This window comes from Engystomops pustulosus, chromosome 11, assembly GCF_040894005.1.
Source record: "Engystomops pustulosus chromosome 11, aEngPut4.maternal, whole genome shotgun sequence".
NCBI classification, from domain to species: Eukaryota; Metazoa; Chordata; class Amphibia; order Anura; family Leptodactylidae; genus Engystomops; species Engystomops pustulosus.
The window spans coordinates 10222376-10247867 of NC_092421.1; the positions used below are offsets into that span (position 1 = coordinate 10222376).

A 25492-nucleotide genomic window follows, 5' to 3' on the forward strand; every position below is an offset into this window, starting at 1 on the left:
GCGATCTTGAGGAGATGACCACCCGTCTCTGTCTTATCACTGTGGGTGCACAGGCCGGGCTGCTCATCATGTCTCTTCTGTTTCTTCCAGGATGAGGACACTGAGATTACGGGACCGTGTGAAGTGTAAGTGTGAGCCTCCCCCCATTACTCCCAGTGCCGCCCTGTACTGGTGCCCAGTCCTAACAGCAGGATTGTCTCTTAGATCTGACTCCTGCACTGAGTATGACCTCGCAGACAGCCGCATGTGCCCGGACCAGGAGACCCTCTCCCCACACTGCTTCCACATACTGCGGGTCCTGGGACGAGGCAGCTATGGAAAGGTACCTACCTTATTGTCTTGTCTCACTCCTGGAGGTTGTCACCACTGTGCGTCATGGTGTCAGTAAATGGGGCAGTATGATAGGAGGGGGTCAGTTTCAGTAGATGGGGCAGTATGATAGAACTGGGGGTCAGTGTCAGTAGATGGGGCAGTATGATAGGAGGGGGTCAGTAGATGGGGCAGTATGATAGGAGGGTGTCAGTAGATGGAGGCAGTATGATAGCACTGGTGGTCAGTTTCAGTAGATGGGGCAGTATGATAGCACTGGGGGTCAGTGTCAGTAGATGGAGCAGTATGATAGCACTGGGGGTCAGTGTCAGTAGATGGGGCAGTATGATAGGAGGGGGTCAGTGTCAGTAGATGGGGCGGTATGATAGCACTGGGGGTCAGTGTCAGTAGATGGGGGCAGTATGATAGGAGGGGGTCAGTGTCAGTAGATGGGGCAGTATGATAGGAGGGGGTCAGTGTCAGTAGATGGGGCAGTATGATAGGAGGGGGTCAGTGTCAGTAGATGGGGCAGTATGATAGGAGGGTGTCAGTAGATGGGGCAGTATGATAGAAGGGGGTCAGTGTCAGTAGATGGGGCAGTATGATAGGAGGGTGTCAGTAGATGGGGCAGTATGATAGGAGGGTGTCAGTAGATGGGGCAGTATGATAGAAGGGGGTCAGTGTCAGTAGATGGGGCGGTATGATAGCACTGGGGGTCAGTGTCAGTAGATGGGGCAGTATGATAGCACTGGTGGTCAGTTTCAGTAGATGGGGCAGTATGATAGGAGGGTGTCAGTAGATGGGGGCAGTATGATAGCACTGGGGGTCAGTGTCAGTAGATGGGCAGTATGATAGTACTGGGGGTCAGGGGCAGTATGATAGTACTGGGGGTCAGTGTCAGTAGATGGGGCAGTATGATAGCACTGGGGGTCAGTGTCAGTAGATGGGGCAGTATGATAGGAGGGGGTCAGTGTCAGTAGATGGGGCAGTATGATAGGAGGGGGTCAGTAGATGGAGGCCGTATGATAGCACTGGTGGTCAGTTTCAGTAGATGGGGCAGTATGATAGGAGGGGGGGGGTCAGTGTCAGTAGATGGGGCAGTATGATAGGAGGGGGTCAGTTTCAGTAGATGGGGCAGTATGATAGCACTGGGGGTCAGTGTCAGTAGATGGGGCAGTATGATAGGAGGGGGTCAGTAGATGGAGGCAGTATGATAGCACTGGGGGTCAGTGTCAGTAGATGGGGCAGTATGATAGCACTGGGGGTCAGTGTCAGTAGATGGGGCAGTATGATAGCACTGGTGGTCAGTTTCAGTAGATGGGGCAGTATGATAGGAGGGGGTCAGTGTCAGTAGATGGGGGCAGTATGATAGTACTGGGGGTCAGTGTCAGTAGATGGGGCAGTATGATAGTACTGGGGGTCAGTGTCAGTAGATGGGGCACTATGATAGTACTGGGGGTCAGTGTCAGTAGATGGGGCAGTATGATAGCACTGGGGGTCAGTGTCAGTAGATGGGGCAGTATGATAGCACTGGGGGTCAGTGTCAGTAGATGGGGCATTATGATAGCACTGGAGGTCAGTGTCAGTAGATGGGGCAGTATGATAGCACTGGGGGTCAGTGTCAGTAGATGGGGCAGTATGATAGCACTGGGGGTCAGTGTCAGTAGATGGGGCAGTATGATAGCACTGGGGGTCAGTGTCAGTAGATGGGGCAGTATGATAGCACTGGGGGTCAGTGTCAGTAGATGGGGCAGTATGATAGCACTGGGGGTCAGTGTCAGTAGATGGGGCAGTATGATAGCACTGGGGGTCAGTGTCAGTAGATGGGGCAGTATGATAGCACTGGGGGTCAGTGTCAGTAGATGGGGCAGTATGATAGCACTGGGGGTCAGTGTCAGTAGATGGGGCAGTATGATAGGAGGGTGTCAGTAGATGGGGCAGTATGATAGGGGTCAGTGTCAGTAGATGGGGCGGTATGATAGGGGTCAGTGTCAGTAGATGGGGGCAGTATGATAGGAGGGGGTCAGTGTCAGTAGATGGGGCAGTATGATAGGAGGGGGTCAGTGTCAGTAGATGGGGCGGTATGATAGCACTGGGGGTCAGTGTCAGTAGATGGGGCAGTATGATAGGAGGGGGTCAGTGTCAGTAGATGGGGCAGTATGATAGGAGGGGGTCAGTGTCAGTAGATGGGGCGGTATGATAGGAGGGGGTCAGTGTCAGTAGATGGGGCAGTATGATAGGAGGGGGTCAGTGTCAGTAGATGGGGCAGTATGATAGTACGCTGTGTTGGCTTGTGATAGTAGATTTTAGTATTTCTCTCCATTAATTCTTCCTCCTTTCAGGTTTTTCAGGTGAAGAAGGTGACCGGCTCCAACTCAGGAAGAATTTTTGCCATGAAAGTTCTGCAAAAGGTGAGCCTCCTGGACGGGAGAAAGTAGTCAGGTGTGGACCCAGATTAGGAGCCAGGATTGGGTCCATTACACAACAGAACCCCAAAGCTTGTCGGGGATCTGCTTCTTATGGGGGGGCCTCTAGTCTTGGGTCCTATTATCAATGTGTCCGGTGTGGACCAGAGCACAATGGATCAGCGCCCACACAAATAATACCGCCATGCGCTGCTTCATAATACCATTGCATGTGCAGACAAATCATTAATATATTGTGCACCATTAATATATGTGGCACCAGCGCGCGGTTATATCGCAGTCGTTGTATGTCGGAATCATATGTCTATCCACACAATAAATAGATCATTGTAGATCGGACAGTAATGGGGTTGCTATGAGTCATGGGTGGTCCTGTGTCTTCTCAGTCTTCACCTGTAGCGGTCCTCCTTCTGTTGTATGGTTGTCCTCCTCTTCTATAAATCGTATGTGTTTGCTTCTTTCGTCAGGCCCGGCTCGTCTGTCACGCTAAGGACACAGAGCACGCCACAGCGGAGCGGAACGTCCTGGAAGCCGTGCGCCATCCTTTCATTGTAGACCTGGTTTACGCTTTTCAGACGCATGGGAAGCTGTACCTGATCCTGGAGTGTCTGAGCGGTGAGTACATGCACGGCGATGTGACGCACATGTCACAAGCTGCAGCGCTAAGCTCCATCACTTTCTGCTGCAGGCGGGGAGCTGTTCCTGCACCTGGAGCGGGAGGGGATCTTCATGGAGGACACGGCCTGGTAAGTGGTGCTGTCCGCCTGGTATATGTTGCCTTCCTGACACCATTCCCATTGTCTGAGACCCGCTGATGCTTTGGTCACATAGTTTCTACTTGGCGGAGATCGCCCTGGCTCTTGGGCACCTGCACTCCCTGGGGATCATCTACAGGGATCTGAAACCAGAAAACGTCATGCTCAGCGCCCACGGTGAGTCTGAGGGGGTTACACATCTGTGTGATGCGCCACGTTGTGCGGAAACCATCTGGGACTCACTCGGTTATCATCCTCACTCACTAGGTCACATCAAGCTGACGGACTTCGGCATTTGTAAGGAGTCTATTTACGGAGACAGCGTGACGCACACCTTCTGCGGGACGGTGGAGTATATGTACGCCCTGCCCCGTTACAATCTACCGATAATTGGCATAAAGCTTTTTTTGTTGTTGCCAGGCAAACCTGTAGATGTGTGACGTTGTGTAGAGTAAGAGGATGGGGAGGGGGAGGCCATTCTCTGCATCGTGTTTCTTATTATCTTCATCTCCATCTTCTTCCAGGGCCCCAGAAGTTGTGGCTCATAAAGGATACAACCGAGTAGTGGACTGGTGGAGCCTGGGAGTCCTGTTATACGACATGCTGACCGGTTCTGTGAGCGTCTTGCATCAGTTATCGCCGCATTTGTTTTTTGCTTTGTGTTTTACCTTAACTACTCAAAGGGGACTTTAAGGAATGGGATAAAATACCCTTGACCCCCTTTCCTGCAAATGGGTCAAACGCAGAGTTTGTTGTGAATGCACGGGCAATCTCCCGTATAGACTCTGCACACCCATAGAACGGAGTGGCCCTGCATACTCAGGAGGGGTCAGTGCACTGTACATTTATGTATTTATCACATATCCTGTGGATATGTCGTAGATGTAAGATATGAGAATAGTCCTTTAAGGACTGCCATACCACGCTTTGCATCTAGAGGGCAGTAGTGTTTCAGTTTGAACCAAACTTTCTGGTAAATTAGATGAAAGGAGGTTATAATGTTATGACAGAGCCCATTCTATAGGTGTCATGTAATTGGGGTGTATAATACATTGCGTTCTCACGTGTACATGTCCTCCGTTTCAGCCACCCTTTAAAGGAAACAACAGGAAGAAGGTCATCGACAAGATTCTCAAAGCAAAGCCATCGTTCCCCCCTTATATTACACCGGACGCTTGTGACCTCCTAAAGAAGGTAATGGATCCAGTTTTTTTTAGCTGTTACTGAGCCGTAGTTTTCCCTCTTTGCTCAATATTTTGTTTCTTGTTTCTTGCTTTGTTTTTCAGCTTCTGAAGAAAAATCCAGCTCAGAGGCTGGGATCTGGCCAGGCCGATGTGGCTGACATACAGGTGCCATGTTGTCACTGTGTAGTTTTCCTCTTGGACATTTGGGGACCGGAGAGGTGACTTCATGTGTTGGATTTTTTCCCTCTTTTAATACACAGAAGCATCCTTTCTTCAGACACATCCACTGGGAGGATCTTCTACAATGTAAAATTGAACCACCCTACAAGCCCAACTTGGTAAGGGTACAAAGTGGGTGCAGGGGATGGAGTGTCAGGAAGGGTGGGGGCGAGCAGTGTGGATGTAGGGTGGAGGGGGTAGGTCTAGGGGAAGGGTAATGGGGGGGGGGGGGGTGATCTGGATGTAGGGTGCAGGTGGTAGATCTAGGGACAGGGTAAAGGGGGGATGATCTGGATGTAGGCGGAGGGGGGTAGATCTAGGGGCAGGTTAAGGGGGGGGAGTCATATGGATGTAGGGTGGAGGGGATAGGTCCAGGGGCAGGGTAAAGGGGGGGAGTGATCTGGATGTAGGGTGGAGGGGGTAGGTGTAGGGGCAGCTTAAGGCGGGGGGGAGTCATATGGATGTAGGGTGGAGGGGATAGGTCTAGGGGCAGGGTAAAGGGGGGATGATCTGGATGTAGGCGAAGGGGGGTAGATCTAGGGGCAGGTTAAGGGGGGGGGGGGGAGTCATATGGATGTAGGGTGGAGGGGATAGGTCCAGGGGCAGGGTAAAGGGGGGGGGAGTGATCTGGATGTAGGGTGGAGGGGGTAGGTCTAGGGGCAGGTTAAGGCGGGGGGGAGTCATATGGATGTAGGGTGGAGGGGATAGGTCTAGGGGCAGGTTAAAAGGGGGGGGGGAGTCATATATATGTTTGGTTGAGGGGGTAGGTCTAGGGGCAGGGTAAAGGGGGGGAGTGATCTGGATGTAGGGTGGAGGGGTAGGTCTAGGGGCAGGTGAAAGGGGGGGGCATATGGATGTAGGGGGGACGGGTGTAGATCTAGGGACAGGGTAAAGAGGGGAGTGATCTGGATGTAGGGTGGAGGGAGGTAGATCTGAGGGCAGGGTAAAGGGGGGGTGATCTGGATTTAGGGTGGAGGGGGTAAGTCTAGGGGCAGGGTAAGGGGGGTTACTTGTATGTAAGTTGGAGGGGGGTATATCTAGGGGTAGATATGAATGTTTTGAAGGGTGTGGAGCTTGCACTTGCTGTGTCATGTCATCCTCTCTCCCCGCTGTCCCGCAGCTCTCTGAGGATGATGTCAGCCATTTTGGTGCTTACTTCACTAGACAGACTCCTCTAGACAGTCCGGATGCCGTCATCAGTGAGAGCGCAAACCAGGCCTTCTTGGTAAGTGCAGCTGCACGGGGGGAGGTTATGGCGCTTATGTATTTGTACACTGCTCCTACTCTGTATCTTCCATTGCTGTAGGGTTTCACATACATTGCCCCTTCTGTTCTGGAAAGTCTTCGAGAGGCCTTCAGCTTCCAGTCGTGGCATCAGTCTCCCCATCCTCAACCACAGAGGCGAGTACATACTACTATTTCGTGTTGGTCGGGACAGTGATTAGACATGGGGATATTGCTTGTATCCATCCTATGATGATCCCTTTAAGATGTGAGAAGCAAGACGTTGAGTGTGACTTCCTTCCTGCACAACTTGGCACCTCAGTGTGTTATCATGTGTTTCCACGTCTCGTGTGAGCGTCTCGCCTTGTGCAGCCGGCGGTGTGGTAGATGCGCTGCTTCCTGCGCTGCTGCTGCTGTTAACCCTTTACGTTGTGTGCATCCTGCTGTGGTTTTTACATTTCTCTGTACAAGTTATGTTCGTTTCTTCTGTAGTTATGTCTTATACACACGCATATATGTATATGCACTGTATGCATATGTATGGACTGTGCTAAAAAGCTTGCACCTATTGCATCCCCATTGACTCCCGCCCTCACAAGGGCAGTACCAGATACTTACTGTCCCTGTAGAGGAGACTGGTATGCCCTAAAAAGTCCTCATAACTTGTATCCCGACGCGTTTCTGTAATCATAAAATCCAAAAAATCATCCTCAGGGGAAGACAAAGTTCTTTGAGATTAATGGAGATTCTGCTTTATTAAGACAAAGTCTTAACACGTTAGTATAGATCATGTCCTGAACTTATGTGGTTATCATGTATTATATGTTACTATGTGCTATAATGTATATAAAACATCTTGTGCCTCTCGTTTCCAGCCCTGGAAGTCTTCCCTCTGCTCCTCAGTCTAAGGTGACGCCCCAGGAGTCCTCTAAGCCGCTTCCAATTTCATCAAAGGGACGAAAAAGTAAAGGACGAAAGGGTGTATGAACCAGAATGACCTCCAGAACGCGTCACTGAGATGAACCGGCAGCTTCTACATGACCCCGATAGACCAGCACAACAGGGAGGTGCACTCAGGGACAAGACACATCAGTACACAAGGCCACCACCTACTGCGGCCTCACACTAATGGTTTGGTAAAGGTTTACAAGTAACAGATTGGAACTTTTTTCCCGTAATTTTCCCTGGAAATGCAGGAATAAGTGAAAGAAAAATCAGTGCAGCTTGCAGTAGTAATAAATAAAACATAAACTTTTACTCAATATTCAGTATTATACTGTGTACACCAATGCACAATAGAGGCCGGTGTATACAATCCTCACTTTAACCACCAAGACCACTCGTTACTCACCAATACAGAAGTCCTTTACTATATCAGTAATAGTTGGATCTTACCCAAGGTGAAGATATGCAGGATGGGAGCGTTGGGTGCCGTATACACCCCTGGAGGGCAGTGAATAGTTGATGGTCTGTGCTAAAAAGCTTGCACCTCTTGCGTCCCCATTGACTCCCGCCCTCACAAGGGCAAGTACCAGATACAGTCCCTGTAGAGGTCCCTGATTATGCGTTTCTGTAATCATACAATCCAACAATTCCTCTTCAGGGGATGACAAAGTTCTTTGAGATTAATGCAGATTCTGCTTGAAGAAGTCAAAGTTATTCCTTCCAAGTAAGCAGCAAATTAAAAGAACAGATAGAGATCACAAGGAAATTTGAATCAGACTAGCCTGAGGGGCTTCAGTCTCCATTAACACCTACAGAGCCTGGAGCCCCTCAGATTCATTTGCATACAGTCCTTCATTCGGGTGGTAGATGCCCTTTAAGAGTAAGGAGGAGTCCTTAAGGGACTTGCAGGACTTTTAGAGAAAATTCTGCATATTCAGCAATTTACCAGAGAAAAGAGGCAGAAACAGAAGCTTCATCAACAGAGACGGATAATTCAGACACAGAGGGAAATAAACAGTCCAAGGTGAATAATAGAGGAATGGAGAGAGGAAAGAATATAGTGACGGGTACTCAGTCCTAACACTTCAGTGAGGTCAGAACCCGCAGCAATCCCAAATCTAGTGACTATAGGTCTGAGGATACTAACAACATCAGACTGAATTGAGAATCTCACACATTTTGAAAAATTAGCTCTAGGGACCTTATGTGACGCTATTACAATAAAACCCACAGATAAAGGGAGAAATGTTGTCATTCGGGATACCGAGACCTGTGAAGGAATGTGCGAGACCCTCCTCTGTAGAAATGATGCCTATTGGGTACTAGAATCAAACCCAGAATCAAATCCAGTAGGTTCCCGATTGCGTTGGATGAAATATTGAAGGAGGCAAGAGAATAGGATTTGATCAGTACGGCTGAATGTAAATTTCTTTGTCCCAAAACTCCCATTACTGCACATTTCTACTCCCTCCCTAAAATACATAAAGGTACAAACCCAGTGAAGGGTGGACAATAGTTTCGGGAGTAGGAAGTCTAAATGAAAATATGGGTATTTACTTGGATCAGGTGATCTCACTACCCTCCTATACTGGGGATAGCCGTGATCTATTACAAGATCTGGTGTTACTTTGGAACCAGGCTGGCTACTGGCCAGTATAGATGTAGAAGCTCTCGACCCGTCAGTACCGCATGAATCAGGGGACGTGGCAGTGGGGATGTCAATATCGGGCTCATAATGACTTCCTCCTTCGTCTTCTCCGGTTCTCCTTGACACATAATTTCTTCAATGGGAGATTCTACCACCAGCTCGGGGGCACTGTGCGTTGGATTGGCTATGGGCACCCACGTACCCTAACTGCTCCTGGGCTGGTGGGAAGAAACTGGGGTACTTTGGAGAACGTAAGAACAATTTGACTGAGGGAGTCATCATGTGGTCCCGATATACAGACAATATTTTCTTCATTTGGAACGGAACTAAGGAGAGGTTTGAGAACTTTTTAGCGGACCTTAACGTTAACAACATGGGCCTTAATTTTGTGGTCAAATTCAGACCAATTGTTTAGCGTTCCTAGATGTTGTAATTAAGAAAGGTGGGGCAGGTACTTTGGATACCAGTGTGTATCGGAAGCCTACAGCTACTAACTCTTTGTTGCAGAGGCAAAGTGCACACCCTGTAGCACTCAAGAGGGGGAATAAGAATAGGGGTAAGGAATCGCTCTCCAGAAAGGGAATGTAAACTGCAAGCTATAGATTCAGACATATACCTGACCCCTGATTATACTCTTCACTCGGCTTATCAGAATGCACGGGGACAGGTTCAGGGAGATGTCCTGGCTCTGAGGGAAGAATCTTGTGGAGCCAGGAAACCCCTGCAGATCATTGGCACCTTCTATAGGGATACACAGCAGGCGCGCGCCATTTTAGAGAATCCCTGGCATTTATTACATATGGATCCGGTTTCCTGCTGGGAAGTATGTGATTGTGGGCTCGAGTAAGACCCGGCTCGAGTTGCGTCGAAGAATAGGTGCCCATCTTGGTGACCTCTAGGCCACCACTATAGAGATACTCCAGTAGCAAGACACATGAATACTTACCATGAGGGACGGAAACTGCTATTAAAATCATGGGAATTGACATGCTGGTCCCAAATGCCAAGAAGAGGCTGGTGGGATGACTATTTCCTAACCAATTGTAAACAAGGAGGATGTAACCCCTCTTTGTGAGGGAGTGACCTAGGATCTGACCTTTACAATGCAGACTAGCGATATGTCACTTCCGGTCATGTGATGACTGACACTTCGGTCTCACGTCCGGAATTACAATCAATGCGTTTCCGTTTGCGTTCCAGCAGGTTGTACGCGGGCATCCAGAAAATCGTGAGTAACCTTATGCATAGCTAATGCTACCATAAATATGAATCTGGAATCTGCGTGCCCACAAGCCTTCTATTGATATTTCACACCCCTCTGAAAGTTGGTAAATGTGGATAGGGGGGAACATATCGGTGGCTGGAGGGCAGGCTACACCCATAGGGCCTGGTTATTTTAATTTAAACTCCACGTGCAGTGATGTCTGTGCTGCCGCCTGTCCCCCGGTACTCTCTCCCGCTGCGGGTCATTACATAAGTAGGGTCACCAAGGTCATGGCGTCAGACTATATGCGGCAGTCACCTTGCAGGTTAATGTTGTCTTCCCCTGAGGAGGAATTGTTGGATTGTACGATTTCCGAAACGCGTCGGGATACAAGTTATGAGGATTTTTTGGGGCATACCAGTCTCCTCTACAGGGACAGTATCTGGTACTGCCCTAGTGAGGGTGGGAGTCAATGGGGACGCAAGAGGTGCAAGCTTTTTAGCATAGGCCATCAACTATACACTGCCCTCCAGGGGTGTATACGGCACCAAACCCTCCCATCCTGCATGTCTTCACCTTGGGTAAGATCCAACTGTTACTGATATATTATAGGACTTCTGTATTGGTGAGTAATGAGTGGTCCTGGCTGTTAAAGTGAGGAGTGTATACACCGGCCTCTATTGTGCATTGGTGTACACAGTGTAATACTGCGTTTCTAATGCATATCGAGGAAAAGTTTGTTTTATTTATTTCTACTACAAGCTGCACGGATTTTCTTTCACTTTCTATATCGGTGTCTTTCACCTCTCGCTGATTTGGAACATGTTAAACGCATGAATAACGTACACAGCGGAGTGTCCCTACACCCTGACTGACTGACTCCATTAACATTTATTTAACAATTTTAAACGTGCCCCAGGGGAATCCTTAGGCTACATTCACACGAACGTATGGAGGACGTATATACGGCCGACGTATATACGGCCGATATACGTCCCCCATACACTTCTATGGGCGCACGGCACCCTACCTGTCCTATCTTTTCCCGTAATACGGGGCCGTGCGCAATGTATCGCTATGGAGAGGGGCGGGGGTGAGCTGCGCTCACCTCCTCCTCCTCTCCCCGTACACTGCCGTTGCCCGCTACGGTACGGTACGGGCGGGCAACGGCAGTGTGAATGTAGCCTAACACCAAGGCACATGGTCAGGAGAAATAACAGAGCAACAGTATTACACAGAGAGCCACCTGGTTGTTGTCACCCTTGCAGGATGGGAGCTATTGGGGGGGGGGGGTCTTCAGATATTTATGGTGCATCCACAGGAAGGGACCCCCAACCTCCCTCACAGCCCGATCACCTCTCCCCTCACAGCGGGCACCGGCCACCTCTCCCCTCACAGCGGGCACCGGCCACCTCTCCCCTCACAGCGGGCACCGGCCGCCTCTCCCCTCACAGCGGGCACCGGCCGCCTCTCCCTTCACAACGTGCCCTGCCGCCTCTCCCCTCAAAACGTTCCCGTGCCCGGCCGCCTCTCCCCTCACAGCAGGCACGTGCTCGGCCCCCTCTCCCCTCACAGCGGGCACGTGCTCGGCCCCCTCTCCCCTCACAGCTCGGCACGTGCTCGGATTATAGCTGCTGCAAGTGCAGTGGGGGGTGGCCTCACACTGCTTTGCACTTGGCAATTGGAGAAGCTACATCCTAGAATATAAATCCATTTATCACATTACTGCTGCTACAAACAACATACACAGAAGGTGTGATTACACATCTCTCCAGGGACATCACCTAACACTAGCTGCACAGAGCGCAGCAGTGTGAGTAGAGACCGCAATAAAAACGAAAGAAGACATTTTACAGTCCTGCTGCTACTACACAATCGGCAGCAGTATAGACCCATCAGGTGATTGCCAGGGGTCTGCCATAGTATACGCTGAGAGCTGGTGCATGCAGATGGAGGCGGGTACAGAAATGCCAGGATGGCTGCGGCCAAGCTGCTTATCATGAAGGGACACATTTATTTATTATCTATTATATTCTAGTTATATAAGAGAACTTTCTAATGTAAGATATATACTGATGTATCACATGACTTCATTTAATGGGGTTGTCCAGAGGACGTGATTCTCCTGTATTCCGGCCCTTTGGCCGCTGCTTGTATTCACATGAACGTTACGATAACCTGACACCGACAAGGGGGGGGAAAAAACAACTTTAAATTGATCATGGACAATTATTTTCAAGGGTCATTAACTTTTCCCGCAGACTTTGCATGAAGACAATGTATAATGTTCTTCTGGGAGGGTGAAGGAGACTTGGGGTGTGTTCACACATGTTCAGGCTTTCTGCCGCTTCCTGCTCGGATTTATGCAAAGTGTTACAATCGGAGGCCGCTGCGTCTTACCCTCAAGGCTTTACTTCTAAGCCCAATGTTTCATGTATTATGGAATCTGACCAGTGTTATATTGTTCTCTGCTTTATGAGAGGAAATACAAATGGATAACAACCTGTAAAATAAATCTCATTCTCATCTGAAACTTGTGGCAACGCGGTGAGGTTTGTGTTGTGGAGAGCACCGACTATACGACTCTTTATGGCAATGGGGCCCATAGAAGAAACTTGTGCGACTCCTAGACGTCTCCACTCGCTGCTTTAGGAACACGAGAGAGGCTGCTGCTGATATCAGTAGGTTTTCAGCAGTTTGTTTTAGGAGACTGAATAACATTGATATAAATGCAGCTCCTGATTGTTGTAAAAGACTTACTGTGAGCTGCAGCGGCATGTCTCTAGCAGCAGGTCTGCCCCTTGACCTTTTGTCTAGCACGTATGTAACCCTTTCAGTTTCCTAATGTTCTCTCCTATTCGGTTGTACACCTATCTTTCCTAGAAACCAGCCTTCGACTTTTCCAAAAAGTTAGGCTCTCGCTTTTTATTTGTTTCACCATTTTTAGAAAACATGGCTCAGCAGGTCTCTAAGAGAAAGATGGCCAAGCCCGGTCTTTCAGGCTTTTCTTTCCAAGACCAAGTCTGTTTCCCAGGATTCTGCCTGAAGAGTTGCTTCTGCTTAGTTTCTTGATTTTAGGAATTTTGGACTTGCTGCATTTCAGATGCTCGTATCCATAACAGGGGCGTAACTACAACGGGAGCAGCCACAGCAGCTGCTATGGGGCCCTCAGTGTCAGGGGGGCCACGGCATCCGACCTGCCACACTAAGGAACTGGGGATGTGCAACATTGTATACATATTCTGCTGCATATTGTACAGTGTCAGGGCTCATGCACACAGACATGTGCTCCCCCAGGGCCGTAACCCGAGTGTGAAATGTTGGGGGAGGGGAGAGCAGGTGTGTATATGCTGCATGTCTGTATAGATCCACTGTATGTGGTGTGCATATTCTGCATGTCTGTATACATCCACTGTATGTGATGTGTATATGCTGCATGTCTGTATATATCCACTGTATGTGTGTATATGCTGCATGTCTGTATAGATCCACTGTATGTGGTGTGTATATGCTGCATGTCTGTATATGGTACTGTATGTGGTGCGTGTATGCTGCATGTCTGTATATATCCACTGTATGTGGTGCGTGTATGCTGCATGTCTGTGTATGGTGCTGCATGTGTGAGTATGGTGCATGTCTGTATATATCCACTGTACGTGGTGTGTAGATGCTGCATGTCTGTATATGGTACTGTATGTGGTGTGTGTATGCTGCATGTCTGTGTATGGTGCTGCATGTGTGAGTATGGTGCATGTCTGTATATATCCACTGTACGTGGTGTGTATATGCTGCATGTCTGTATATGGTACTGTATGTGGTGTGTGTATGGTGGAAAGTGATGAGTGACTAGAAGAGAACAGACAGGAAAGTGGTGAGTGACTACAAGAGAACAGACAGGAAAGTGGCGAGTGACTAGAAGAGAACAGACGGGAAAGTGGCGAGTGACTAGAAGAGAACAGACGGGAAAGTGGCGAGTGACTACAAGAGAACAGACGGGAAAGTGGCGAGTGACTACAAGAGAACAGACGGGAAAGTGGTGAGAGACTACAAGAGAACAGACAGGAAAGTGGTGAGTGACTACAAGAGAACAGACGGGAAAGTGGCGAGAGCCTACAAGAGAACAGACGGGAAAGTGGCGAGTGACTACAAGAGAACAGACGGGAAAGTGGCGAGTGACTACAAGAGAACAGACGGGAAAGTGGTGAGTGACTACAAGAGAACAGACGGGAAAGTGGCGAGTGACTACAAGAGAACAGACGGGAAAGTGGCGAGTGACTAGAAGAGAACAGACGGGAAAGTGGCGAGTGACTACAAGAGAACAGACGGGAAAGTGGCGAGTGACTACAAGAGAACAGACGGGAAAGTGGCGAGTGACTAGAAGAGAACAGACGGGAAAGTGGCGAGTGACTAGAAGAGAACAGACGGGAAAGTGGCGAGTGACTAGAAGAGAACAGACGGGAAAGTGGCGAGTGACTAGAAGAGAACAGACGGGAAAGTGGCGAGTGACTAGAAGAGAACAGACGGGAAAGTGGCGAGTGACTAGAAGAGAACAGACGGGAAAGTGGCGAGTGACTAGAAGAGAACAGACGGGAAAGTGGCGAGTGACTAGAAGAGAACAGACGGGAAAGTGGCGAGTGACTACAAGAGAACAGACAAACCTCACAGAATCTCTCACCACAGACAAAGTAACAAGCTAACAGAAAGTATAGATGTTCCAACAGAACAGAGCCAGGGATAAGCTGCAGATACAACAATACCTGGCAAAGCCTGAATGACAAAACCAGCCTTAAATGGAGCCCGACCACTCCTGATAGGTAACACAGATTAACACAACTGAGACCTAAAAACAGGTAATGCAGAAATACCAACAACAAGAGACAAGTATAAAAAAAAAAATCAGACCACATAGCACAGCAGTAGAGAACCGACCAGAAAGTCCAAAAGACATTGCTTCAAATCCTGACATCAGCCGGGTAGTTTCCTCTAGAACCCAGGTAACAAGAAATAATTAGCATCCAGCTGGAAATTCTGCATAATTACCTGGTGCAGACTTCCCACATTGGGGGTCATTTACCCCGATTCGCGTTTTCCCGACGTGTTACCCGAATATTTCCGATTTTCCCTGTATTGCCCCGGGTTTTTGGCGCACGCGATCGGATTGTGGCGCATCGGGGGCGTGGCCAAACGAAAACCCGACGAATTCGGAGAAACCGCCGCATTTTTAAAAAACAGTGTAGCGGGACACGCACTTACCTTCACCAAGTATAGGATCGTGAACTCTGGCGGTCTTCAGCGCAGCAGCGACACCTGGTGGACGTCGGAGGAACTGCCTTAGTGAAGACCCGATTCCACCGCACAGAACGCGCCGCTGGATCGCGAATGGACTGGGTAAGTAAATCTGCCCCATTGGCTCCACCCTGGGGAAGACAGCGGCCAAGGCCTGTGGAGCTAAGGCAGTGACCTGATATACAGTACTGTGGCAGGAGGCCTGCACCTGGTGAGGTAGGTAGCTCTGTGTATTTTGATGTTTTGTATATTTTGTTTTACTGCCGAATAAAACTGTCTGCGGTCAGTTGTACCCAAATCGCACAGCGTGGACAGTGAAGTGACTGGTGTGCTGGTGAATTGTGTCCGATGAGCCCGGGCCTAAACCCTTACAAAGTGTTTTATAAATGTGTGTAAGATACACAAAAAATGTATTTGTGTATTTTTTTAAGTGTAGAACTTTGTGCAATAGTAACTCCTGTGTGAGCATACAAATATGTAAATTTTTTTTACGGGGGGGGGGGGGGGGGCATTTTTGGGAAAGCCAAAGTCACCGCCAAGAACCAAGAGATGATGAGAACCATGTGATGCATATAACACATTACACACTGCTAACTCACCTATAACACACTGTCAGCTCTGCTATCAAGACCTTATCTGTCTGTAGCTTGTAGAGTAAGGCCCCTTTCACACTTGCGTTTTTCACGCGCGTTTTCTGCGCATGCTTTTGACGCGTAGAACTTGCCTTGCACTCTGACCCATTGTAACCAATGGGTCTTTTCAGACTTGCATTATTTTTCACGCACACACGCGCGTTTTTATTATCGCGCGTTTAAATCTCGACATGCTCTACTTTTGCAAGTCACGTGCGTAAAAACCGCACCATACAAGTCTATGGAGACGCATCAAAAACGCATCGCACTCTGAGACACTTGCAAGTGCAATGCGTTTTTCACGCATCAATTGCCATAGAAAAGATAGAGCTCAGTCCTGAGTCCATTTCACGCGCATTATCTGCGCATGAAAAACGCATTGAAAACGCGCGTGAAAAACTGAGACACTGAACAAACTGAAAGCTGATTGAACTCTGATGCAAAATGTGCGTTTTTCACTGACCAAACCCTGATCGCTCCCTGATCAGACTCTGACGTGATCTGCAACGCAAGTGTGGAAGGGGCCTAAGTGTCTTCAGACAGGAGAAGCTATTTCTGAAAAGATTTACGGCCAGATCCAGGGGCAACCAAAATAGTGTACAGCAGGACTGATAGAGACAGGTTGGAATTATATGTGTGAAATGCTACATTTTTGTTAATAACATTGAATTAGTGAATTTTCCTGAAATGTAATTTAAAGGAGCCCATAGAAGAAAGTCCAAAAAATTGACCTGGACATTCAGGCACCAATGGACCCTCAGTCATGGAGGGGTTAAAGAAGACACATAAACCTCAAGAAGTCTCAAAAAAAAAAAACCTTCCAAAAGTCTCAATTATACCGCAGAAAACAAACAAAGTCCCACCTTCATCTAATGGCACAAAAGTTTCAATCTAATGATTTTTATTTTTTCCTGTATTTTCCAAGCCTGCAAATATTTACATAAAAAGATGAAGGAATCGGCGTGCGGGTGTCTTCTACAAGAAGGACCATTAACGGAGCAGAGAAAGGATGGATATCAGTCATTACAAAAAAAAAAAAAAAAAAGTCCCCCCCCCCCCCTTATTACCCAGAGGTCACAATTGGTGGCTTGTGCCCCTTTCCACTATAAGGACCATTGAGATCAAGACTGTGGATCGAACATCTTCATTGATGATCCATGAAAGCCAATCAGGAGCCTTGCAGGTTCTTCCCTACATTCAATACTTTATACATATTTCTGTGGCATCTAAGAGAATCATAAACTGGACCTAAACTTCACTCCCTGAACACACCGGGGCACATTTACTAAGAACGGCGCAGTGTGTACTATGTGCAGTTACCTGTGTGGTGTGCAGGGGGCGCCACAGGATTTCTGCCACACATTCTGCATGAATCTGGCGCCCTCTGCACTGCTCCGACAGGGGGGGACTGCTTTTTTATTTTTTGGTGCACCTTTAACTTGGGGCGTGTGACACCATTCTGTCGGACTTTACATGTTGAATGTGGCACATGGTCTGACTGAGCACCGGAGCGCCCCCCCTAATCCGTGATGCATGATGACAAGTGCGGCCGGGCCTCAAAAGGGTCAGGTGCGACACAAATGTGGCACAGGCACTTCTTGAATATCCATGCAAGGAGTTTGCACCTAAAAGAACCTGCAAAGTTCGACAGAAAACCGGCAAATGGTCCTTAGTAAATGGGCCCCAGTGTCAAGTGTGTTTATGCACCTCCCCATTTGGGTGGGCAGGGGCCCCAGCAATGACCCGGCCCTGCATGGATTGGTTAACCTTTTCAATGTCGGGAAACGTTAGTTATTTTGTTTGGCACCCGATCACGATGGGCCCAGGGGGTGGGGGTCCACCACGTTTTGATACATGACGGCAGAATACATTCAGCATGAAAAGGTAGAAACGCCACCTAACAAATTCCATGGGTGAAGCACTTGGAGGGTCAGTGCTATCATAAGGCTGTGATATCATGCTCTTCATACATTGCTTCTTCCTCCTCCTCCTCGTCTTCTTCATCTTGGTTGTCCTCCACAGTGTTGACCTCCTCGTCTCCACCCCCATGACTCCACCTGCTCTTAATATTTTGCATCACGTCCCGCGCTCTTCCCCACAACTCCTGCGGATGATAATCTTCACCCCCTTCAGTGTTTATCAGCCTTTTCCATGCCACGATGAGAGCAACACAGAGCAAGATGAGCAGAAAGAGCAGTAAGACCACAGTCATGGTGCCGGCACTGTCCTGGTGCGAGGCTTCAGCCTGTATGACTGGCAGCAGGCTGAGCCACGCTCCCACCATCAGCGGCCCCTGAGGAGAGAAAGATGAAACTGCAATTCAGTTCATTACATAAAACTGATTCCTAATTCCACAATCCTATGATCCGCCGGCTGATTGGAGTGTGTCCTTACACGGCTGTTCTCTGTGGTCTCTGAAATTAAGCTGATCCAAAGCTCCAGCCCACAGCTATGAACAAAAGCTTCGGACTGGATGCTACCGAATCCGTAAAAGAGGAGCGACCAATAATAAGCATTTAATTGCAGAGCACTAAGAGCACAGCAGTGTGAGCAACCCTCCATTACAGTTGGAGAAGCTACATGCCTGGAACATAAATCTATTTTTCACAGTCCTGCTGCTACTATAAACAGACAAATGTTGCAAAAATCTTCACACCTCCCACATAACGTATCACATATTTGGGAAATGTAAAGAAAAGGATTCCTGCTTTTCCAAATGTTTGAAAATTAAAAAACTGCAAAGTGTGTAGTCCACATGTATGCCGCCCCCCTTACTCTGATACATCTGCATATAATCCTCTGCGTCCAAATGCCTGTATACCGTATATACTCAAGTATAAAATGTTTGTGCTGAAAAAGCTCCACTCGGCTTATACTTGAGTATAAAATAAAAATGAGTACTTACCTCTGGCGCTCACCCCTGGCGCCCTCTTCTCCCTGAGGCTCCGCTTTCCCAGCAGTGCGGGTACATCTATGATCTCTGCTCGCGCACACTATGACATGGCGCGTCATTGCATCGTAGTGTGCGCACAGGCGGAGTATCTGCTTCTGCCTGCACTGCCGGGAAACTGGAGCCCCCCGGGAGTGAGCAACAGAGGTAAGTATTACATTTATTTTTTTTAAGAGGGGCTCTGCTGCAGGACATTTCATCATTCAGGGTGCAACTGTTTAAAAGCACAGGATCGAGATCAGGAGCAAGGCAAAAAGTCGGAACGGTGGCTGAGTGAGTAGCACTTCTGCCTTGCAGCGCTGGGGTCCTGGGTTCGAATCCCACCCAGGTCAACATCTGCAAAGTGTTTGTATGTTCTCTCCGTGTTTGCGTGGGTTTCCTCCGGGTCCTCCGGTTTTCTCCCACACTCCAAAACATACTGTTAGGATGATTAGATTGTGAGCTCCATTGGGGACAGAGACTGATGTGACAAGTTCTGTGCAGCGCTGCGGAATGTGTGTGCGCTATATAAATAAAGGAATTATTATTATAAGGTCAAGGCAGGCAGCAGAGCAGCGAAGTCAGGGACGGTACCGGGGTCACAACGGGAATTCACCAAATAGTCACAGGGCGTAGGAACAAGCATTTCACTAAGGTGCGAGGTACAAAGATCCGGCAGGGCATGAGGGAAGAGGTTGGCTATTTATTACTACACCGGCCCTCAAAGCCAATGAGCTCGCGCCCTAGGAGGCGGTGACGCGCGGGTCGGAGCTATCGCTGGAGCATGGTCAGGTAAGTGAGCCAGCCGCGGTGAACCAAGGGAACGGAGAGGGTCGCAGGAGCACCCATGACAGCACTTTTTTCTTACAAATGTGGACAAAAAACTGGAACAGACACAATAATATGTCTGAGCCAATGGATGATAAGAAAAAGATCTCCACTCATACATACAAGAGGTAGCATTCCTCCTCAACCCCATGCTGGCTCTGCTGCGGGTTCTCAAGGGCTCCTTAAAGGGAACCTGTCAATAAATTTTACCACACAAAATTACCAGCCCCTGAGGAAGGGTAGAAAATCTCCTTTCTGGAATTTGTACTTTTATGTGAAATCTCACCCAAAGTCAGGCAAATATGACTCTTCTCACCTCATTTTTACATGCGATAAGTAAAGTTTTATGGTTGCAGGTGGTAGCATCAATTCTAATGCCCATATCTTCTATTCTATACAGGCAGTCCCCAGGTTACGTACAAGATAGGGTCCGGAGGTTTGTTCTGAAGTTGAATTTGTATGTAAGTCGAAACTGTATATTTTATAATTGTAGATCCAGACAAAAAACATTTTTTGGCCTCAGTGACAATTGGAGTTTAAACATTTTTTGCTGTAATGGGACCAAGGATTATCAATAAATCTTCATTACAGACACTTTACAGCTGATCATTGCAGCCTTGGACTATAGTAAACCATTCAGAAAGCTTTACCAGAGGTCACAGGGGTCTGTCTGTAACTATGGGTTGTCTGTAAGTCGGGTGTCCTTAAGTAGGGGACCGCCTGTACTCCGGTTTCCTCCCACACTCCAAAACATACTGGTAGACTGATTGGATTGTGAGCCCCATTGGGGACAGGGACTGATGTGACAAGTGCTGTGCAGCGCTGCGTAATCTGTGTGGCTACATAAATAAAGGAATTATTATTAATTATTATTATTCTATAGCACCTGAAGCTGGTGTTTTGTTAAAGATTAGAATCTCATCTTTCAGACCCCATCAGGCTTGTGGTTTTGTGAGCTACAGAACCAGAGATGAAGGCAGCTAATAAAGATCCAGTTGCCACCTATTTTATGTAACTACCTGTATCTCTGGTTATGTGGCTCCCAGAATCACAAGATGAGATGATAATATTTAATAAGATTTCTAGTTGCTTTAGAACAGAAGTTAGCGGCTTCTATAATGACACCACCCCTGCAGCCTCTAAACTTGACTCATCTCATGAGAATTTGTGTTGAGAAAAGTCATATTTGCCGGACATTGGAGGATTTTTACTTATAGGTTAACCAGGGAAATTTCACAGAAAAGAAGGAATTCTACAACAGACATTTCTTCCCAGACCTAAGGGGCTAATAGTCTTTTGCTGCAAAACCTGGTGCGAGGTTCCCTTTAAGTCGCATAGTACCTGATAAAAGGAGGGTTGGGACTGGATTTGGGTTGGGACTACAATTTGGTTCTATCCAGTCCACCAGAGTCTATTGGGATAAGTAGGGCCAACTTCAAAAACCCAGTTAACATGGGATTTACTATTCCAAACCTTGTGAAGCTCCAGTCTAGATTAGTATTCATCTAGCTCCCCCTAGTGGGGGCATTGTGCAAGCCACAATCAGGTAAAGTTTCATTATAATTATGAAGGTGAGTTAAGCCCGATGCTTTCTGTCCGGGACATGATTCTTACCAAATTCCTGCTTTTGTTCTCCATTACCAGGTCCTGCAGGTCACTTTCTTGTCTTCCTCCTAACATGAAAAATAGAAAACTAAAATGATTACAATTATTATTGAAAGTGACACCGCGCAGTCTACTAAACACAGGGTAGTTACATGACAATGTCCGCAGAAAATCTCACCGCTATTTGTACTATTCAGAACCCAAAAGGACCCAAACATGGAAAGGTCAGTAATTTTTATCATAGGTCACATCAACTGTGACAGGCAGAATCTAACAAAAGAAATCACATTGTATGGCTATTAAATAAAGAATTAGCTGTTTATTTCTACACTCGAAATAAGTATTTGATCTAAACTTCCATTTGGTCCAGTAACTTTTGCAAAACATATTTGCATATTTCCCAGAATCCCTCAGTGGAGCATCATTGGCTGTAGGTCTCCGCACACCTGCAAGTTGGCCCTAATTGGCAAAGTCTCCAGAAAGGGGTGCTTTACTTTAGGTCCTGGAGTGGCATAACCAGTGTCCAGATCTGAATCTGTAATGGCCCGGTGGACGGATCCCTTACGATCATTATACACTTCCAATATCCTTAAGGTGAAGTGTGGCCAAATGGATCCTACAATCTAAGTGGTTTGTAAGTTGAAGTTGCCTTCAATAATATACAGTCATGGCGATAAGTTTTGAGAATTACACAAATATTATATTGTCACATGATGTGTCCCTCTGGTTTGTCAGATGTTTATCACATACATAGATACAAGTGCAATCATATTATGGGGAACAAAAGCTTTTATTGTCAGGTAGGAGGAGTTACTGCAGTGAGTCAGTATCTGCAGGACCTCTCTTTCTTCTTCAGGACCTCTGCAATTCTCCCTGGCAGCTCTCACTCACCTTCTGCACCAAATCCTGACTGATAGCCGTCCATTCCTGCACAATCACTGCTGCATTCTGTCACAATGTGTTGGGTTTTGTTCTCAATGGGATAAGTTGACCACAAGTTCTCAATGGGATGAGATCTGGGGAGTCTCCGGGCCATGGACCCAAAATCTCTGTGTTCTGTTCCCGGAGCCATTTAGTTCTCCCCTTTATGGCCGGTGCTCCATCATGCTGGAGGAGGCATTGCTCATCACCATCTGCTCCTGGAGGGTTGGGAGAAGTGGCTCTTGTAGGACATTCTGGTCCCATTCTTTATTCATGGAGGTGTTTTAGGTAAGACTGTGAGAGAGCCGATTCCCTTGGCTGAGAAGCCGCCCCAGACATGAATGGTTGCAGGATGATATGGAGTCAACATCATGGCACAGGGGGTCTTGGGACCCTGCAGACTGCTTGTTCTGAAGAAGACCTATATATGATGGGAGGGTTTGAGGTTTGTGGGTGAAAGCGATGCTGTGCACCCTGAGAACAGGAAGACGTAGGAAGTGCACCCTGATCTATGTGTCAGCACAGTGCAGGGGGAGACACGGAAAGGTTTATAAATTATGATATGGGAACCCCACCAATCCCAGACACAACGTGACAAACGGTAAGTCGCTGAGGTCGTCTCACATCGCATGTTGTCTGATCAACAACCCCTTGGACATGCAACATGTGAAGCCACAAATATGACCTTATAAAACACTACTCATGTGATGTCAAGCAGCTGAACACCTTCTAGGTCATGCTTCTTTCATGGTCTAGTGAGGTGGAATCTTCCAGAAAACCAAGTTTCAAGTGAGATGTAAATTGGTTGTATAAAGAGGCGGAGATTTTAACACTGAAGTCAAGCTCTCCCTGTCTCAGAATGCCCGCTTCACTGTAATTGATGGTCCTGTACCTGAAGACTTCACTAACCAGATCTCCAGAAGGCTGGTGCATTATGTCAATCACAGGGCAGAAGGTGTTCAGAGGCTTGGAGAGCTTGACTTCAGTGTTAACTGGTTCCCAACCGCCCACCGTGTATTCACGTTGAGCGGTCGGGTCCCGCTGCATGGAGAGGGCTCACGGGCTGAGCCCTCTCCATAGCCGGTAAGTCTTTGCTGCATATTGCTAGGACCGATCGCAGGTGTTAGCGCAGCGTGAGCTGCCGGCAGCTTCAAAAAGATGGCGGCGCCCAATCTTGCCTAGCATCATCGCTCCCCGTGACGTCATCGGGAAGCGGCGATCCATCGTCATGACAGCCCTGGGTCTTCCGAAGACCCAAGGTTGTTTCATTTTAACCCCTTCATTACAATGTGCTGATAGCACATTGTAATGAATGAGGAGGAAAATCCCTATATACTGCCACACTGTATTATAGCAATATATGGTAGGAGCAATCAGACAACCTAGGGTTAAAGTACCCTAGGGAGTCTGAAAAAATAGTAAAAGTAAAAATAAAAAAAAGTTAAAAAAAAAAAATTATAATAAAAAAAACATAAAAATTCAAATCACCCCCCTTTCCCTAGAACTGACATAAATATAAATAAACAGTAAAAATCATAAACACATCAGGTATCGCCGCGTCCGAAAATGCCGGATCTTTCAAAATATACTAATGGTTTTTCACTGCGTTTAACCCCGTAACGGAAAATAGCGCCCAAAGTCAAAAATGGCACTTTTTTGCCATTTTGAAAAATATTAAAAAAATCTATAAAAAGTGATCAAAAGGTCGTAAAGTCCTAAAAATGATATCATTGCAAATATTAACAAATGTCACAAAAAATTACACCACCCTCAGCTCCGTACAACAAAGTATAAAAAAGTTATTAGTGCCAGAAGATGGCAAAATCATTTTAAAAAAATTTGTACAGGAGGTTTTAATTTTTGTAAATGTATGAAAACATTATAAAACCTATACAAATTTGGTATCCCTGTGATCGCACCGACCCAAAGAATAAAGTAGACATGTCATTTGGGGCGAACAGTGTAAGCCGTAATATCCAAGCCCACAAGAATACGGCACACATGGGTTTTTTCACCATTTTCACTGCATTTGGAATTTTTTTCCCGCTTCCCAGTACATGTCATGGAATATTCAATACCATCACTATGAAGTGCAATTTGTTACGCAGAAAACAAGCCGTCACACAGCTCTTTACGTGTAAAAATAAAAAAGTTATATATTTTTGAAGGGGGGGAGTGAAAAACGGAAATGAAAAAACAGGAAAGGGCCCTTAACCGGTTAAACTCTCCGCCTCCTTGACATTATACAACTAATTTACATTTAATTTCAAAGTTCATTTTCTGGGTGATGGAACCATGCTCTGGAAGATATAAAGCTGCTGGACAACAGACTGGTATTAATTTATTGGGTCAATTTCTGATGACAGGTTCCCTTTAATCTATAGGTTATATGTAATCCATATGGGTCCATGGAGAAGTCAGCGCAGAAAGGTCTGATCATAGAGGGGTTAAAGAACCTGGCACCAGACTGAGGGTCACACAGTATTGGGCGCCTCTACGTCTCCATAGACCCTGCCCTATGGGAGATGCATGTGTGGCTTCTATGAGACAACTACTCTCAGTGTCCTTGTGTTCATGACCAGCTTAGGAACCTTATTATGGGGCACACCCATAAACTTAGACCATCAAGACTACGGGCGCAAGGTGCTCCTTATACAATGTATAACATCTGCATGGAGGTATGGTGGTAAGACCAAACTTTAACAAGAAACTCATGGTCCAGTAATGACTATGGGCTACTGTGAGGCAGATGGTGCCCCATTGAGTAGGTCCTTGAAGATGACATCCCATGGCTTCCAATCTCTGAAGACCCTCGGTGGGATACTGGACACGTTGAGGTATTGGAAGCTTTGCTCAAAGGCCACAAATAATCAGGACATTTTGGTTGGTCCTTCTCACGTGTGATAGAGCGTCTGAGGACTGAAGGTCTCAGCATAGAAGTGAGGAGTAAGAAGGAAGGCCAAGGAGAAGACACTTAGGTTCTAGATATGATACAAAGTGTTAGAAGAGGACACTTACTGCTCAGGGTGGAGGGTGGGTTTCCTCTGGTTGCTTCTCCGCTTCTCTGCTCTGCAAATGACTTGCCTCTTGTTACTTTAGCTCATATACTTCCTGTGTGCTCGTGATACCACGCCTGAGTGGCACGGGTAGCAACGATAGGAGGCTTGGAGGAATTGGTAGAAGAACCTACTATTTCCTACAGAAGGCGAGTGAAATATGCAAACAATTACGAGGGGCCGAGCATTAAGCATCTCCCCAACCAACTTCTATTTATCACAGGACACTGAAACTTCACATGTGTAATGATATAAGTCTCTATAGAAGTGGTGGCAATCCTATGGCACGGGTGCCAGAGGTGGCACTCAGAATCCTCTCTG

The 25492-nt window shown here is 47.3% G+C and overlaps 1 protein-coding gene and 1 long non-coding RNA gene across 2 annotated transcripts; one reads left to right on the forward strand and one right to left on the reverse strand.

The window, feature by feature from the left end:
- Window positions 1-91: 91 nt before the first annotated feature.
- On the forward strand, window positions 92-6471 carry RPS6KB2 (ribosomal protein S6 kinase B2). The gene is made up of 13 exons (XM_072130898.1): window positions 92-322; window positions 2652-2720; window positions 3203-3350; window positions 3424-3481; window positions 3567-3667; window positions 3758-3848; window positions 4015-4105; window positions 4577-4684; window positions 4777-4839; window positions 4935-5012; window positions 6014-6118; window positions 6200-6294; window positions 6384-6471. The coding sequence occupies exons 1-13, from the start codon at window positions 92-94 to the stop codon at window positions 6469-6471; spliced, it is 1326 nt and encodes a 441-aa protein (XP_071986999.1).
- A 10763-nt stretch (window positions 6472-17234) lies between these two features.
- LOC140106175 (uncharacterized) lies at window positions 17235-25282 on the reverse strand. The gene is made up of 3 exons (XR_011850711.1): window positions 25134-25282; window positions 21204-21262; window positions 17235-18125 (listed from the first exon to the last, which is right to left on the reverse strand). It is a non-coding gene; the product is annotated as an uncharacterized lncRNA (long non-coding RNA).
- Between the last annotated feature and the right edge of the window lie 210 nt (window positions 25283-25492).